At 42.0% G+C, this 16,702-nt stretch overlaps 1 protein-coding gene across 2 annotated transcripts in view; it reads left to right on the forward strand.

Moving 5' to 3' along the window:
- Window positions 1–16,394, forward strand: part of LOC133966657 (cGMP-dependent protein kinase 1) — a 78,628-nt gene extending 62,234 nt beyond the window's left edge. For both annotated transcript variants that reach the window (XM_062401666.1, XM_062401665.1), the window contains exons 8-18: window positions 3,286–3,351; window positions 5,481–5,555; window positions 9,843–9,939; window positions 10,035–10,174; window positions 10,549–10,638; window positions 11,415–11,556; window positions 12,229–12,392; window positions 12,656–12,778; window positions 12,877–12,939; window positions 13,047–13,113; window positions 13,683–16,394. In XM_062401666.1, coding sequence (XP_062257650.1) covers window positions 3,286–3,351; window positions 5,481–5,555; window positions 9,843–9,939; window positions 10,035–10,174; window positions 10,549–10,638; window positions 11,415–11,556; window positions 12,229–12,392; window positions 12,656–12,778; window positions 12,877–12,939; window positions 13,047–13,113; window positions 13,683–13,781 — 1,126 coding nt within the window. In that variant the 3' untranslated portion in view covers window positions 13,782–16,394. The remainder of the gene's footprint in view (window positions 1–3,285; window positions 3,352–5,480; window positions 5,556–9,842; window positions 9,940–10,034; window positions 10,175–10,548; window positions 10,639–11,414; window positions 11,557–12,228; window positions 12,393–12,655; window positions 12,779–12,876; window positions 12,940–13,046; window positions 13,114–13,682) is intronic.
- Window positions 16,395–16,702: the final 308 nt, after the last annotated feature.

The following is a 16,702-nucleotide window of genomic DNA, read 5'->3' on the forward strand; positions in this document are numbered from 1 at the left end:
TGTGCTTTCATGCACTTGTGGTAAACTCAGACACCTGAGCCTTTAGAACAACCTTTCCACATTATCCTTTTAACACCCTCCATGTTCTTAAAGCGTCACCTGTGAGTTAAATATTGTTCAGGACCTAACACTTAAATCTTGAATGTTTAAGCTTGGAAAGAAGGCAGATGATTGCACCAATGAGCGAGTGCTTTTAAAGCAATCTTAGCTTTCATAAGAAGCCAGTGGCTGCATGGAAGAGAAATACATTTAATCATGTAGAAATTGAATGCGGTTGTACTCTGCAGTTGTGTAGAGATACACAATTTGTAGTTAATGGGGAAAAGCTGCACAAACACTGGCCCAGCCACTTACTTACGTATTTTAATACCAAAGCACAAATCAATGCGTACTTCACAGCCATCTCTTGTTCTCACCCTCGTCCTGACCCCCGATTTGGCTTCCCACATGGCTACTGCCCCATACAAGCCTATGCGTTATTTTCATAAACCCTTTCCTGGGACACCAGATCACTGTCTAATTACCAGGGTCATTTCGACCATCTACTGGAAATCAACACCACAGTCTTACTCCTGTGTAACTCCAAAGGACATTCCAGACACCGCATGCAGCTGCTGTTAGTGCCTGAGTGTGTGTGTGTGTGTGTGTGTGTGCGTACGTGGGCTGGTTTTCCAATCCATTTCTTGTTACGCCACAATTAACAAGTGCCGAGCCATCTTTGGCTCACTGGATTACTTGGGCTCAGCGGCGTGCAAGTGAATCCCACTGACAGATACTGTATAGCGATCGTGTTTCAAACAGAACACCGCTAGTTTCAGCTCAATTGCCCGCTAAGTTGTTTTCCTCAGCAAGGCGTAGCAGCAGGGGACAGGTGTAACGAGCTGCTCTTTAATAGGAAACCCTTGAGGTCTCTTAAGGATGATTCATGCTTACGTAATCACTATTTCATCATGGCCTGAAGTGTTGTGTTGTTTTGTTGTGTCACCATGGTTAGTAAGTGTCATAAACACTGTCGACTTCCTTTACGAGACAAATCAAGTCATGTAACATATTGCGGGTGTCACTGAAGGTGAAGCTCGTAATCACACATGAGAAAACTGATGTGTGTGTCTGTGTGTTATCCATGTGTTAAAACACAGTGTTGAAATTTGATCAAAAGTTATTTAAAGTTGTTTAAATCCTCGACCTTGAAACTATTGAATAATAACTACTCAACATTCAATCATTTACACTGAGACTGGACACATAATGACATGAATTGACTATAAGCCAGTGCAAGTTAGAGAGGAAGCTAAATATGAAGAATCGAGGGGCGATAGCTTTTGAGAAGTGACTCACAGCTGGCAGATTGTCACTGGTAAATTCACAGCTGGCACATTCTAAGTGATGTGGCTCAACAGCCCTCAACAGTGCAAGATGGCTCCCTACTCAGCTTCTGAATATATAGGAATAATCTTCAGTTTAACCGTTTATGTTATAAGCAGCTCTTATGCTTTGCTTTATGATTTACATCTATTAAAACCTCTAAACTAAGAAGAAACATATAAATGTCTCTCTTCTCCTGTCATCTCCTCTCATCTCATCTCATCTCTTCTCTTCTCTTCTCTTCTCTTCTCTTCTCTTCTCTTCTCTTCTCTTCTCTTCTCTTCTCTTCTCTTCTCTTCTCTTCTCCTTTCCTCTCATCTCTTCTCCTTTCCTTTCATTTCCTCTCTTCTCTTCTCTTCTCTTCTCTTCTCTTCTCTTCTCTTCTCTTCTCTTCTCTTCTCTTCTCTTCTCTTCTCTTCTCTTCTCATCTCCTCTCCTTCCCTCTCATTTCCTCTCATCTCCTCTCCTTTCTACCCTCCTCTCCTCTCTCAGTAATTTGCTCTGAATTAAATCACTCATGCAAACCTGGGGCTCAAGTCGAGTTACACAATGTAACAGACTTGTGTGACGAACCATTGAGAACTCATGAGTGCCACTCATATCAAGACTCTTTGTTCCCCAAATTAATTATAACACATTCAATAGTAATGGCTATGGTGTAGCACATCGTGTTCGTCCACACAGGGATGTTTGTTGTTCTTTCACCCATTAACCCAGTTATAAATAATACTGTAGCTTTGTATATGTAAATGGTTTTGAATGCTGCTGTGGGCCAACAGGAGAACAGGTGGAGCGGCGCTTGCCAGAGTATTGTGTTAAGTGCATTGATGCAAGTCATACAAGCTTTTCCTGAGGTAAATTAAACACTGTGTTACACTATCCAGAGGACTCCAACAGTGATCTGTTAAAATATCCTGTGCCCCTGACAAACGCTGCCCCCCCTTGCTTCTGCCCGCTTCTCCCCTGTCGTCCTCACCTTCCAAAATGTGTTGTCCCCACCACCAGCTGTGGCCTTTAGTCGCAGGGATCAGCAGAGATAATGTGTGTGCATCTGTGTGTGTGTGTGTGTGGGGGGGGCGGTCGCACGTGTGTATTTGGAAGAGTGAAGGCAGAGGGAGTCGACATAGCATGAGGAGGATTTGTCACCTCAGCTCATTGAAATAGGTTGCCACACACATGAGTTCAGATCAGACACAGCCTGTGATTGTTAGTTAGCACAGTTAGCGGTTAGCACTCCAGCTGAATCTAAATCCTCTCAGCCGGGAGAGCAAAGCCGAGTCTTCACTCTTGATTTGCTACCCAGCGAGATAGTGAATTCATTTGGAGAATGATCCTTTTTTTGTCCTCGCTTTTAAATAGAGGGAGTGTGAAATAATCTACTTATGGGGCATCCCCTGGAGAGTCTCCGTTCTTTTTGGTTATATTTTATTCCCTGTTAGAGAGAATAACTATTCACTTGAATTGGAGATTTATACTGAAGTACCACAGACGTGTCTTTTTGTTGGAGGGCAGCCCTGGGCAGTCTGCTGGTTCAGAGTTAGAGCTTACTGCCGTGGGACTCTGAGCACAAAACATTTTTCACAGTAAAGGATGAAGACTTGGGATACAGACTCTGAGGATTCCTGTGATTGGGGCGACTCCTCCTCCGAAGAGGCATCATCTTCAGGAGAAGATGATCTCGATGTCAAATATGATAAAGAGTAATGCCAATCATGCAGTGATGCTTGTTGCCTGTCAGCGAGATGTTTTCATTCTGTGCCAGTGCTATTTATTAAGTAAATTGAGCTTAACAAGACATGATTGATGTTTTTTTTTATTAGTCTTTGTTTTGCCTGTTGCCAGTTTAACAACTCTGATAAAGAAGTCACAATGAATGAGGATATGAGTTAATGATAATTGTGTGTGATCTTTTCTCAACAGGGAGGACATCAGGACTGCCAACGTCATTTCAGCAGAGGCAGTCACCTGTCTAGTCATCGATAGAGAGTGAGTATCAATAAAGTTCATCCTAACAAAAGGACAAAGCTCTATGAATAAAAAATAACCGTCTGCCATGAGCAGCCGTGCAAAACAAGACCACCAATACTGCTTTGCTCCAAATTGTCATACAAGAATGTATGACGAATGTTTCTTGGAACCAGACTAGACCTTTGTGGGTAAACACGGCAAACAGTTATTATACTAAGTTTGAATTAAATTCAAGTGAAAAGCAGTCTGGTATGACCAGCAGTTTGTTTGCTAACATAAATCAATTTAAGATATTGCTTTTATCTGAGTCAGTTTGTTGACCAAATACTAATTACTTGATTTATATAGCACCTTTCAGCCATTACAAAGTGCTTTCCAAAAAGGACAAATGAAAACAACATACCAAAGACAAGAAACAAATTAAGTCAATGTCATTTTAAATAAAAAACAGCAAATTAGATCTTTTGAAATCTAAAATCAAAGACAGCAGATAACCATGGAGGTAATTGCTTTTAGGGAGCAATGTGCTGATGTAAATGTTACCAGACACAAACAGATACATTTATCACACTTGCTTTGTTAAGTGACGTGAAGGAGACTTGTCCAAAATCAATTTGAGGAAAGATTCAGGCCAGATTTGGGCAGGAATGACTAATGCTAAAAATATTTTCCCATCGATGTTTGTGAGGAGATTATAAAAAGGGCCTAACCACATTTCTCAGCCTTGCGATGGCCTTTACGCTACCTCTGCACAAACATTTGCTGTTTACCGCTAGTGGCAAAAACATGACTTTTCAACTATTTCATTATAACATATCTTTTGTTTGTCCAAGGAAGTTTACATCAGGTCACACTCTCAAAGGATGAGATGCCTTTTAGTTCCTCTGCTTCTAGCATGAAGTCGTGATGTTAAAATATAGAAACAGACGGGCTGGGCATTGGTAGGAGGTATCAGCTTACCCAGGGCCTCCCTCTGGCCTCAGGGAACACAGCAAGCACAAATGGGCCATCCTCAGAATTAGCAGTGGGGATAGTGAGTGAGTCATCCAGCACAGGTGATTACCAGTGCCATCCATAGTGCCTGTCATGGCACCGAGCATCTAATGCTGTCACAGTCCACAAAACTAGTTCATTTTGTGCGTCTCCCACCCAGCAAGCCAGGTCGTGGTGCAGATGCCATCCCTTTTTTGTTGATTTAATGAATGCCAATGCTTATGTGTGATGCCGTAAAAAGGAAACAATACAGCTCAAGAAGTGGCATAAGTCTAATTGTGGAAGTTCTGCTGGAGGAGATAGACACAGCAGGGAGGAGACGGGGAATCAAAAACAAGCGGCTGGGAGTCTGAACATTTAAAAGAAAGCTCGGCTCGCAAACCGCCCGAACTCCCAGGCATTACGGTCTCAACAGGAGGAAACACCAGATGTATCTTGTGGCTGACAGCTTGATGCATGAAAACCCTCGGATTGTTGTTACTCCAGGAGCCTTTAGCATAGGCAGCCATACTTGAGAGAGAAATGAGCCAAACGCAGATGTGATTTTTTTCCGTGTCGCACATCTCCCCATGAAACTGTAACTTGTTATTCTGCAGAGAACATCCCAGCACGATCTTTCTTCAACTTCCGTAGCAACAGCAGTCACGTTAATGATAATTACCAGAGTAGTTTGATTTATTATTAGGCATTTTACTGACAAAGACCATTTCTTTACTTAGAAGAAAATATTACCAATGATTATTTTACAGTGACTCACACTGTGTCTTTTCTGTTCTATAATTAATTTATTAAAAATGTTAATGTGCCGACATTACATTTGTCTCCAAATGTCCCACAGTCCCAGTTTTACACCTCTGGGTAGCTCAGTCTTCTCGCCTGTTCTCAGTGATTTTCAGAGGCTTGTCTCTAAAAGCAGACTGATGAATATTTAATAGTAACTGGCAGTGGGTTTTATGACAGTCTGGCCATGTATTGCAGCAGCTTCGGTCTCCTGCAGTTTACAAACGGCTTTTATTACCTCTAACCATAAGCCCCTTGGTTCATTGAGTGTACTTTAGATCAGAGCTGGTTTGATTGCCGATTTGTGAACTTAATGGTTTTCAAACAGTTTTTGTTATTGTGTGCCTTTTCAACCTTTGCCGTCTTTGTTGCAGTTCATTCAAGCACCTGATCGGAGGTTTGGAGGACGTGTCCAGTAAAGGTCTCGAGGATGCTGACGCCAAAGCCAAGTAGGACAATTAGAATTGTTGTGCATGAATTAATGAATATACCATCTATACAAATGTGTCTCATTGCTTTGTGCTTGAAGCGTCATTTCTAGTTTTCTTTATTTGTGGTTTTGAGCAATTACTTTAACACTAATTCATTTTCACCTGAAAAAGCAGCCTTTCATCGTATTTGTGATGACCCGACAGCTGCAGAGTGTTTTAGCCCTTAATGCACTGCGCCTTTAGGTCCGTTACATAACAAGACAATACCCGGGTGGGAGGCCAGAAAGTAGAGTCTCTGACCTCGGCCTCTATTTCTGGAGGAATTAAACTTGTACTCTATTTATCGTCGCTATGGAAACAAGAGCAGAGCAGCGTAGGAAGCACAGGACACCTTGGCTTTGAGTCGGGCATCTCCAGGGTTCAGACGGCCACGAGGTGACACAAGCTGAGACCTCGCTCGCTCTGTGCCGTGTTACGAGTCTGACTGAGGAGACACAGGAACCCAGTAATGACAGATTAGAGGGGGCGAGAGAGTAGGAGCCGCTTAACACCGCAGACAAGGGAGAGAGAGGGATGTAGATGGATGGGAGGTGTGAAGAGAGCCATGGAGAGAACAAGACGGGTGACAGAGCAGACAAAACCTCTGTCCAGTGCTTTGGATGTCAAGCTGACTGCTCGGAGTGTCAGTCATCTTTACAAAGTCAGTGGCATTTAGTCAGCGAGGAGTAGAGCGTCAAACGAGTTACTGTGTTAGACGGAGGCTCAGTGGCTTGCCCCTGGCATTTAGCCTTGGCTAGGTGACCCCCCCCCCCCTCCCCCCCTACAGCTCAGCAGCACAGACGAGTGCTCCTCCAGCAGATGTGTGTGATGGAGAGACCTGCAGTGAGCATTCATGACCCCGTTCCTTCCCACGTTGGCCCATAGGGACGCTAGTTTAAGATTGATTTTATGCAGATGAACAGCATATAATGCTTTTGCATGACTATAATTTATAACCTTGTCATCAGGCCTGGTCTCTACGGAACTTTCCCTTAAAATAGAGCCACTCTCTCCCACTGCGCTCTAAAATCTGTCACATGAAAGCTGTTTTCATTATGATTAAAGTGGCTTCTCCCCTACGTGTGTGTATTTGTGTGTGTTTGCTGGCCCTCCCTACCCAGTAGAGCACATTTTCTTTGAGAGGGAAATCCTGAGTCAGGGTCCCATGGTGATGGAAACTATCTCTAATTGGTCACGGCGTATAAACAGCTGCACAGTAACTATACAGCTGCTCCCTGTGAGTTGGACAGGTCTGTTCTTCAAACACTACCTTTGTGCGATGAGCGATGAGCATACTTTGATCAGGCCGACACTTCCTTCTGCAGGAGGAGCTACACACTGCACAAAGTAGAGCAAATACATAAATCTCTATTGTAAGGATCAACTTCTATTTCCAACCACATTAAACAGCTTCTATCTGGTCTATTAGTTACCTGGTACCTGGTTTGAATTCATCATCTATCATCCTCATGTCCTGTCATCTCTACTGTTGACTCTTATAAACGTGTCAGATGCTTTGAAAATAATCTTTAAAATAACTCTCTTTTCTGGGGTAATTTAAACCATCCTCTCATCGGCCAAAAGCGGCTGTCTGGTTTCCGTTGTCTTTATTATCTCAGCCAAGAAGCTTATGTTTTCATTGCTGTTCGTCTGACCCTCAGCAGGATGCCGCAAAAACAGCCAAAGCAATTTTCTCGAAACTTGGTGGAGGCGTGGGATATGACCTAATAACTTTAGGAGTGGATTCCATTCTTTTCATTTTCATTAACTTTTCTTTAATATTGCACGTTTTTTCATCCTTTTCATGAATTTCTCAAGAAATAATGCAGATATGCTACAGAGAAATGAAATCATGTATATTTAAGGGACTGATATCTATGAGCTTGTGCAATTTGGTGCAGCTTGATTGAATTTAAGGGAACTGCTGGGCCTTGGTGGAAGTATGAGCTCTTCTGAAGGCCATTCTAGTTTGGTGATTACATTTTTTTCTCATTCAAACTGCCATAAAAAGCCAAGAAAATGTATGAAACTTTCAAATGCTTCATATTGAGAATAAATACGTTAAAAATTGAAGAAAATACCTTATGATTGAAGATTGATGAAAAATATTTGACCCTTTATGACTCAGTTCCCCGCCTCTTGAGGGGTGGGAGGTCAATAGGCAAGAATTACTGGTAAACAAACGTGACATTTAGAGAGCCTCGGCTTTAAGGTCAGAGATTGTTTCTTCTCCTGTCCCTCGAGTCAGGCGAGACCAAGAAGAACCGGAGCAAAGGAAATGAGGATAATAGCACTCACACAGACACACAAACACACACACTATCACATACACACGCATACACATTAAGACACGCGGGGATTGCATCATTTCATATGATCTCATCCGTTTACTGATACAGATTATCACCCACTGGGGTACTACTTGACCCACAAAGGGGCACTTTGGGTTGCAGTACTAGTAATGGATTTGCCACGTAACAGTTATAAGTTAACATGTTATTTCCAGCTCTTATAAGTGGCTTCAAGGAGCTGTTAGTATATAAAATTACCAAGGTTTGCGTTACAGCTCGGCTCTGTGGTAGGTTTCGTTCAAGGTCGTGGTTGAGACGTCTATTTCAGGTGGATGTATTGCTCCAATCCCACTGGGTATGCTCAGCAGTGTCATATTCCTGTTCCCAACATCTAGTGTTTCTTCCTCGGATACAGGCAAGTGCTGCTTTCTGGAAAAAAAAGGAATGGGAGTGTTTGAGTTGGAGCTGCTGTACAAATTGCCTCCAAGTATTGACGTTGAGAGCTGACTGTATGCGTATTTGGTGAAGACACAGTGTGATCGAAAGGGTTTAGCTTTTTAGCATGAAATCAGAACGGTTATTATTATAGTAATACAATATTTTCCTTTTGTGGTTGGGCTCTGAATGACATGGAATTGTTCTTCGAAAGCTTACCTTGAAATGCGTAATGGAGCACTGCTGCCATCTGCTGTCCAAATACCAGGATTACTCTTAAACCCCTTTTGAGACCTTCATAATGTAAAATGATCCACTGATCCCTTTGTATCATGACAGACCTCCTTCATTAACAGGACCCTAACACATGTCCACACCTCATAGATTTTGCCTGCGTGTGCTCTTACAAATCCCTGCACCTGCACGTGTCGGTCACCTTGACCTGAATGATAATCCTGTCCCACACCCGGTGGTTCACGTCCTCTCAGTTACTTCCCTCCGCCCTTTTCTCAAGCAGAGTACATTTTGTGAATTACAGTGAGCGTATTCTGGGCTGACGTCCAGATAATGGAGGAACAGGAAAGAAGAAAGGATCACTCGAGAATCTCACATGATAGTAGAAGTGACTATATTCACATACAAATAAACAGTGGCTGTCCTGGTAACCTCGTGTTTCTGAGAAACACTTCTCGCAGTAACCTGCCAACACGTGCCACCCATAATGCCCACTGGCATGCAGTTCAGGGAAAAGGTTTTACTGTTCCGGCTTAAATTGTAGCTGTTGTATCTGGTGGATTTTATGGAGTGAAAGTCACATTCCAGGTCTCAACTGAAGGAAAGGAAGTCGTCGAATTCAAATCTGGCTCAAAAGATGAGTCATTGTTTAATGTAGTTCGTGTAAACAGACTTAATCTCTGCTGCTCCGTGAGAGAAAAATGCTCTCTAATTTAAACAAAGATGTGTTCTTGATGAATCTCTGTTACTGGCTAACAGCTGTACTGGTTTTGTGAGAAGGAAGAACAGACCCGACATCGAAACAACAGTCTGCTGCTGAGTGACCCAGAAGGGCCCATGCAGGGACAGATCTGTCCTATACCCACTGATCCAGAGTCTGAGTCCATGAAACTCTGTCTGGATCAAACAATAACTAGTGAAGACATGAGGCATCTGGGGATAAGGGATGGACGTGGCTGCCAGTGTGTGGAGGTCAGCGGTGGCATGTCGGGGTGTTGGGTGCCCGAGCTGGGATGTGCCAGCTCAGTAATGAGCAGTTATTGTCGTCGTTGTTCTTTCCAGAGAAGAACTGGGACACTTAGTCCGTCAGTTAGTCAGTCAAAGCTGTTTGCTAGAGGATTAAACTCAAGCGCATCCTGTTCAAGTGTTCGTATCTTATTCCCTCCAAATCCCCAATAACATCCTTGATAGATTACTGTGAATTGATTTGCAAACAAAATGTGCTCAGTGGAGAGGTTGTAGTTGGAAGTGGATTATCTCCTCTTTCATGCTTCATCTCATCTCTAATCTGTTCCCGGCTCCTCAGGTATGAAGCAGAAAACGCCTTTTTCTTCAACCTCAACCTGCCTGACTTCAACATCATTGACACCTTGGGGGTCGGTGGCTTCGGACGTGTGGAGCTGGTAGGAGGCAGTGTTTATTGCCTGACACGCTGCTCAGGTTACTGTGCATGGTGACCTCGGTATTTGAATTTCTTCCTTTTCCTTGTCACTCGCAGGTTCAGCTCAAGAGCGACGAGAACAAAACCTTCGCCATGAAGATCCTGAAGAAGAGGCACATTGTCGATACGAGACAGCAGGAGCACATTCGCTCAGAGAAGCTCATCATGCAGGAGGCCCACTCTGACTTCATTGTTCGGTATGCCTCACTGAAATGCAACATAAATGATCTACAGTCTATACTACACACGTCACATAAGGATCACTGCTTTATTACCTCGGAGCCAGAAGGATGTGAGCTTCGTTACCGAGGTTTTCTCTGTGGAGTTTGTATTTTTTCTGTCACACTAATAAATATTCACTCCACATGTAAGCCAGGTATATTGGAGTGAATGTGAGTAGGAGTGCTTGTCTGCATGCCTGTGATTCTGGTGACCCACAGTATGCAAAGTGTGTTACCTTCTTGTATACTGCAGAAAGCTTGCATTAAGTCCCCTCATTGATTAGCTGCACTTCTTCCTATTCTTTCCTCTGACGGCTGTTTGAAGATAACGTCCTCTCTTGTGTTTTCAGACTCTATAGAACCTTCAAGGACAGCAAGTACCTCTACATGTTGATGGAAGCGTGTTTAGGAGGAGAGCTATGGACCATTCTTCGAGACAGGTGAGCGCCGTCACACCAGGAGAGATAGAATTGAACTGTGTCATATCTCTGTGTCCGAACTGTGTTGTTCTACAAGGTTCTGAGCTATGCAATCGGAGAAAATTTAGTCCAACTCATCCCAAAGTTCTTTCCCCTTTGCGTTTTTCATTTATCTAAATATATATCCCACATTTTCCTCAACATGAATTGCATTTTATCTAAACACGACATGTGGAGCAGCAGTATATTTAAGACATGAGTTTTCTTATTTTTCCAAAAACCATTTCAGACATGGATTGAAAACATTTATTGCTGTGCACAATATGAGTGATGATAAGTGATGTGATAAAAAATGGGAGTCCATTTAGCACATAGACCCCTAGAGAAGTCATCATGGTTGTAAGGAGTTGAGGCTGAATGTTGAGGATCTGAATGAGGTGATGAGTGGACTCAGCTGAACTCACTGGAAATGGGGACTGGAGGCGACTGGGGGAGGAGGAGGAGGAGGGCCGCAGCGAGTCACTGAAATGAAAGCTGACAGCGACGGAGAGGAGAACAGACCTAAAGAAGCAGCAATGACACATCTGCCTGGAGCAGTGCAAACGCAGTCTGCTGATGGGAAGAGGAAGGGAGTGAGAGAGAATTGTGAATGGATGAACATAGAGAAAGTCTTCCTGATTGAACTTACACCAAACGTACTTTGTTCTGATAAATGAGGAGACTGAACCATCTTCTGGTCGTTCTAAGAAACTACATCCCTGTTTATTCACAGCTCTATTGTCCTGCTGTGTTTCCAGGGGTTCATTTGAGGACTCCACCACTAGGTTTTACACGGCTTGTGTGTCGGAGGCCTTCGCTTACCTGCATTCCAAAGGAATCATCTACAGAGACCTCAAACCAGAGAACCTTATATTGGACCACAGGGGATATGCCAAACTGGTAAGAGATCCACTTGAGAACAGAGTCCCACAAGGACCCGCACCCGCAAAGCTCCGACCCCTTACCCGCAATCATCTCCAAGCCAAATACAGGCCCAGGCCAGACTTGTTAACAAATTTCATGCGACCCGATCCGTCGCCTTTGGTTAAACATTCTAGGCTTTCACAATAAAAAACATCCCTTGTGGCGGACAGGCTTCATGTAAGCTGATTTGGAAGTTTAAAGTTCTGCACAATCCTTTTTATTCCCTGATTTCTCAAGAAAAATAACTACTTAAGTTCTCCCCCGCTGCCCCCACAGTGTTTTACTCACTTATATTTACCCATTACACAACTTTTTGCATGTTACCCAACCCGGTAAAGGACCCAAAAGAAAATCTGAAACTCATTGTGTGTTTTCTCAGTTTATATCTGTAAATCTCATCCTTTGTTTTGGTGCTACATTGAAGGATGAGATTTGAAATGTTTGCAATAAATTACAATATAATTGAAGTATTATAAACACGCTGTATATATTAACTCCTATCCATCATGCCAAAGCATTAAGTGAAAAGGTGTAACATTGAAAAAAGTACACTATTTCCAGCTTCTCCTTTATTTTAACTTGTGGGCCAATAAAGGACCAAGTTGATTTGCAATGTTTGCATTCATTCACATTCTTTCTTTTCTTCAGGTGGACTTCGGTTTTGCCAAGAAGATTGGGTTTGGGAAGAAGACGTGGACGTTCTGCGGGACGCCAGAATATGTAGCACCAGAAATTATCCTGAACAAGGGCCACGACATCTCAGCTGACTACTGGTCCCTAGGAATCCTCATGTTTGAGCTCCTAACTGGAAGGTACACACAAGCCCGGGCACGTCTATGAAAACTCATTCATTAAGTCATCCTTGGCATTGGCATGAATTCAGCAAGTTGCCATGTACAGCGAAGGAAACATCAATAAATGAGAAACTGTATTTGGAAACTTTGGAGAATTTCTTGAAAACAAGTGACGAATTCTAACGTAACACGTCGGTACACAAGTAAACAGTTTAATGGCTTTAATTAAAGTCACGTTAGGAGAAAATGATCCATACAATATGCTTGCCTCTTTCATGTAGCCCTCCATTCTCTGGCCCTGATCCCATGAAAACATACAACATCATCCTGAGAGGCATTGACATGATCGAATTTCCAAAGAAAATTACCAAAAATGCTGCCAACCTAATCAAAAAGCTATGCAGGTGAGTGTTGGTGCCTCTGGCAGTTAAAGACAGAGTCATTATTTTAAAATGCTCTTATTTGCTGAATCATTGTGGTTTTCTTTTATTTTTAATCACAGGGATAATCCTTCTGAAAGACTGGGAAACTTGAAAAACGGTGTCAAAGACATCCAAAAGCACAAGTAAGCATTCTCATAAATTCATATTCTGAGTAATTTATTTTTTACAACTGTGCATGAAACATAATTATTAACTTAATATGAATTCTGTTTTGTTTTTTTACTTTTAGATGGTTTGAGGGCTTTAACTGGGAGGGCTTGAAGAAGGGGACATTGACTCCTCCTATTATCCCTAATGTAAGTGTGGACTGCTTTGTATAGAGAAGCTGTACGTGCAAATGCAAATGTCCGAGTCACTTTTTCCTGCCAGATTCCCAGTAACAACTGTGGTAAAAGTACGAGTGAGCCATTGTGAGAATACCTCAGGATTATGTGTAGAGGTAGGCTCGTTGATGACGTCAATTTTACAGACTCCATGTCTGAAAACTGCTGTATTTCCTCTTCTGTGTTGAATCCTTCAGAAAATTCAATTTTAAGAAAATAAAAAGACGAGAATAATTTAAAAAAAAATAATTTGAAAATATCAAACTACTATTTATCAGCACATATGACTGCTTATACAAAATGGCTTTTCTAGATTAGTTGGTGAAGCTGAAGCTCTTTCTCTTTTAAAGGACAAACACCGTATTGTGATCAGTTTTAGGTTTTTGAACAGATTGTAACAGAAACTGTGACGACAGTCACTCTTTGGACCCGAATAGTTAACTTGATTCTGCAGAATCTCTTATTCAAAATCAATTTATTGTTTTAAGTTTTTGTGTTTGTTTCATCTTATTGTGAATTAATTTTAATTGTCTTTCCAACAGGTCACATCAGCAGTCGACACAAGTAACTTTGACAGCTTCCCGGAGGACAACGAGGACCCGCCTCCTGACGACAACTCGGGCTGGGATGTTGATTTTTGAAGTCGTCCTCTCCTCTTTAAAACCAAAAGGAACTTGTCTTTTGTTGGCTCCGAGGCCATCCTGAGGACATGGCTGTGTAGTAAAAAAAAAAAAGAAACTGCATTCAAATGAAAGAGAGGATATGAAAAAGAAGGAGGACAGATGGATGGCAAACCTTCTGGGTCACCGATATGCCTTTATTTCACTGTGGCTCTGGATCAAGCATTTATAATGGGACTGCTGTAGCACTTCTCAAGTGTTGTCTTACGCTCGGCTCCGAAGGCAAACGGCGACGAAAGTGCAGGGATACACACGTACACACAACACGACAGAGGCTGATAATGGAGCCAGAGTTTCCTATGTAACGTGGAAAGGTGTTTAATGGGTGAATGAATGTTTGGTAGTCTGTCTAAGTTCTACGATGAATAAGAGAGAGAAAAGTGTAATGATGGACAGCTGAACAAGAGAGGAGGCTGATGATTGAATTTTCTTTCTCTGTGTTCTATTTGGCGAAATATGTGGTTGGACTTTGGGAGGTTATAACATGTTACTGTAGTCGTTCCCTGGTTTTTGACACGCGCCCGCTCGATACAGGTTCAAATCCTCTTCGGAGATCCACGGTTTGCAAGTAAACCCGGCATCAAGTGCCCAAGACTATTCTGAATGTCGCTGATTCTCTTCTACTCAAATCCACATAGGACACAGTATGTACGGTACATAGTATTTGAATTTACAAGTTACACAAATCAGATACTTAGTAGCTCTTATATAGAATACACCTACCCTGAGAAGCACAAACACTGTGCAGTGAGTGGAACCAGACGTGACTCTTCAAGTGCCCTGCTCCAATTCTAATGAATCACACACCGACACACTTGAAATGTCAATTAGTATTTCCATGAAACAATCTGTCATTATGCACTTAAGACCATTAACTGAGAAAATCACCAGTTAGAGCTTAGTTCAAGCGTCAGTAGATGAAGTCACACTTTTCTTTAATATGCTTTTAATCACATATATAAAGCTTCTCTACCAACGTACTTCTTAATTTCTTTTTTTTTTCTTTTTTTTATCACCCGAATGCCTCTTCCCATCCAACCAAACGGGACGTTCTCTGTTTGCTCCTGTATAGTTCTGATATAACTGTGAACATGGTTTCAATGTCTTTGGTGCTGTTAATGATTTAATTATAATAAGCAATTGGTGACGCGACAGTACTGGTTATTGTTTTTTTGTATAGTGATTTTCCTTTGTGCTTGGTTTCTTTGTAAACGTACTTGACTATCCTTCTTTAGAAAATTGGAGACTTGTGTCGATTTGTAAACTTGAGTGACGAATTTGTTTGGTATCACTTGACGCCATGTTGCATTGTGCTAAGTGGTGTTTTTCAAGGTTTTTTAAACAGGTTTAAACCATCCTTGTCTTTGAAGGCAACATTGACCACATTCGCATCATCTTACTGCGACCTTAGCTTAACTTAAAAACATGTCATAGAGATTATAACGCGTCTCCTGGAGGCAGGCGGCAAAACAAAATGAGATTATATTTTCTGAAACTCACAGATTCGATCACTATCCCGATCTCTCACCCAGCTCATCACCTCTCACGCCCCAATCAGATGTAATGTAAGTGCCTTAAACCAATGGCATATAAAAACGATCATCCCGAGACCTTTTCGATGCTGCATGAACACATATACACCTCAACAACCTTGTGTCCTCTTAGATGGCTGCTTCTCATCCTTTGTTATACCTAATAAATACATCAATCACCTTGGAAAGATTTTCTAGTCATTTGAAGGCGAGATAAATTGTGTATGAAATAAATGTCCTGCTTTCCCCAGACGAGTTCTCTCACAGGAACATTTATAAACAATAACAAAAATAATCGTCATACCCAACAGAGCTGCAATGACATGCTTTTCTCTACATATCTAGTCATGTGACATATATATGAAGTCCAACCCCAGCAGGTCTGATATGAAGTGAAGCGTAAATCCCAGCTCAGAGGGAGCATCCGTCATCTGATTCAGTCCACAACCCTCCACCAAATCTGACCATTTAGAGATGGCAGGAATGATTTGCGGTTTTGAATGTATCGGGAATGTGACGTTGATATTCTTGTTTACCCCTGTTGACAATCTTTGACTGTACGATAGCACTGATCATAATGCATCATCATCATCATCATCATCATCATCATCATCATCATCATCATCATCATCATCATCATCATCATCATCATCATCATCAAGATTCTCCATTTATGGTTTGGTTTGAAGAAAGTGGAACAGCACAACTCGTCTCATGTTTCATCCCAAGAAACTAAATGTTTGCATTTAAGATTGCATATATCAATGAAAACTATTAATGGCGAGCTACATATGAGAAGGAATCTTAATTCAGTAGGTACACCTAAAGTATTTTACTGTATTAAGGGCAGGTTATGTCATCACAAAGCCTTATGTGTGTCATCACTTTACAAACCGCTGATTCAGAGTCTTATATTGACCGCCTTCTTGCAATGTTACCTGATATTTGCCTTGTGTTATGTTGTTTATCCTGCTGTAAATTGATTTTGCAGAGTGCCACGTGTAAGATTTTTAAAATTATAGAGTAAAAACAATACTTTTGAGTGGTGTTCGTCTCTTAGTTATTCAATGCAAGTGAGATTGTTTTTGTCGTATGTGCCACAAGAGGGAGCTGCAGGTATGAAACAGACCTGGCTGCAGGCTGACGCGAACTGGCTGAGGTTGCCTGACGTCTAATGATCACTCCTCCCGAGTTTATGTCATCCACTTTGCGGTAAGTGCGGATGATTCAGCTTCTCTGGTGTTTTTCGCACAACAAATCTGTTTGGGGCAGAGGGAAATGGCTTCAGCCGTAACAACAGGGTGACACTTCTGCCAGATCAAAGGAGATCAGGGTGCATCAAAGGGGCTC

The sequence above is a fragment of the Platichthys flesus genome, chromosome 12, assembly GCF_949316205.1.
Source record: "Platichthys flesus chromosome 12, fPlaFle2.1, whole genome shotgun sequence".
NCBI classification, from domain to species: Eukaryota; Metazoa; Chordata; class Actinopteri; order Pleuronectiformes; family Pleuronectidae; genus Platichthys; species Platichthys flesus.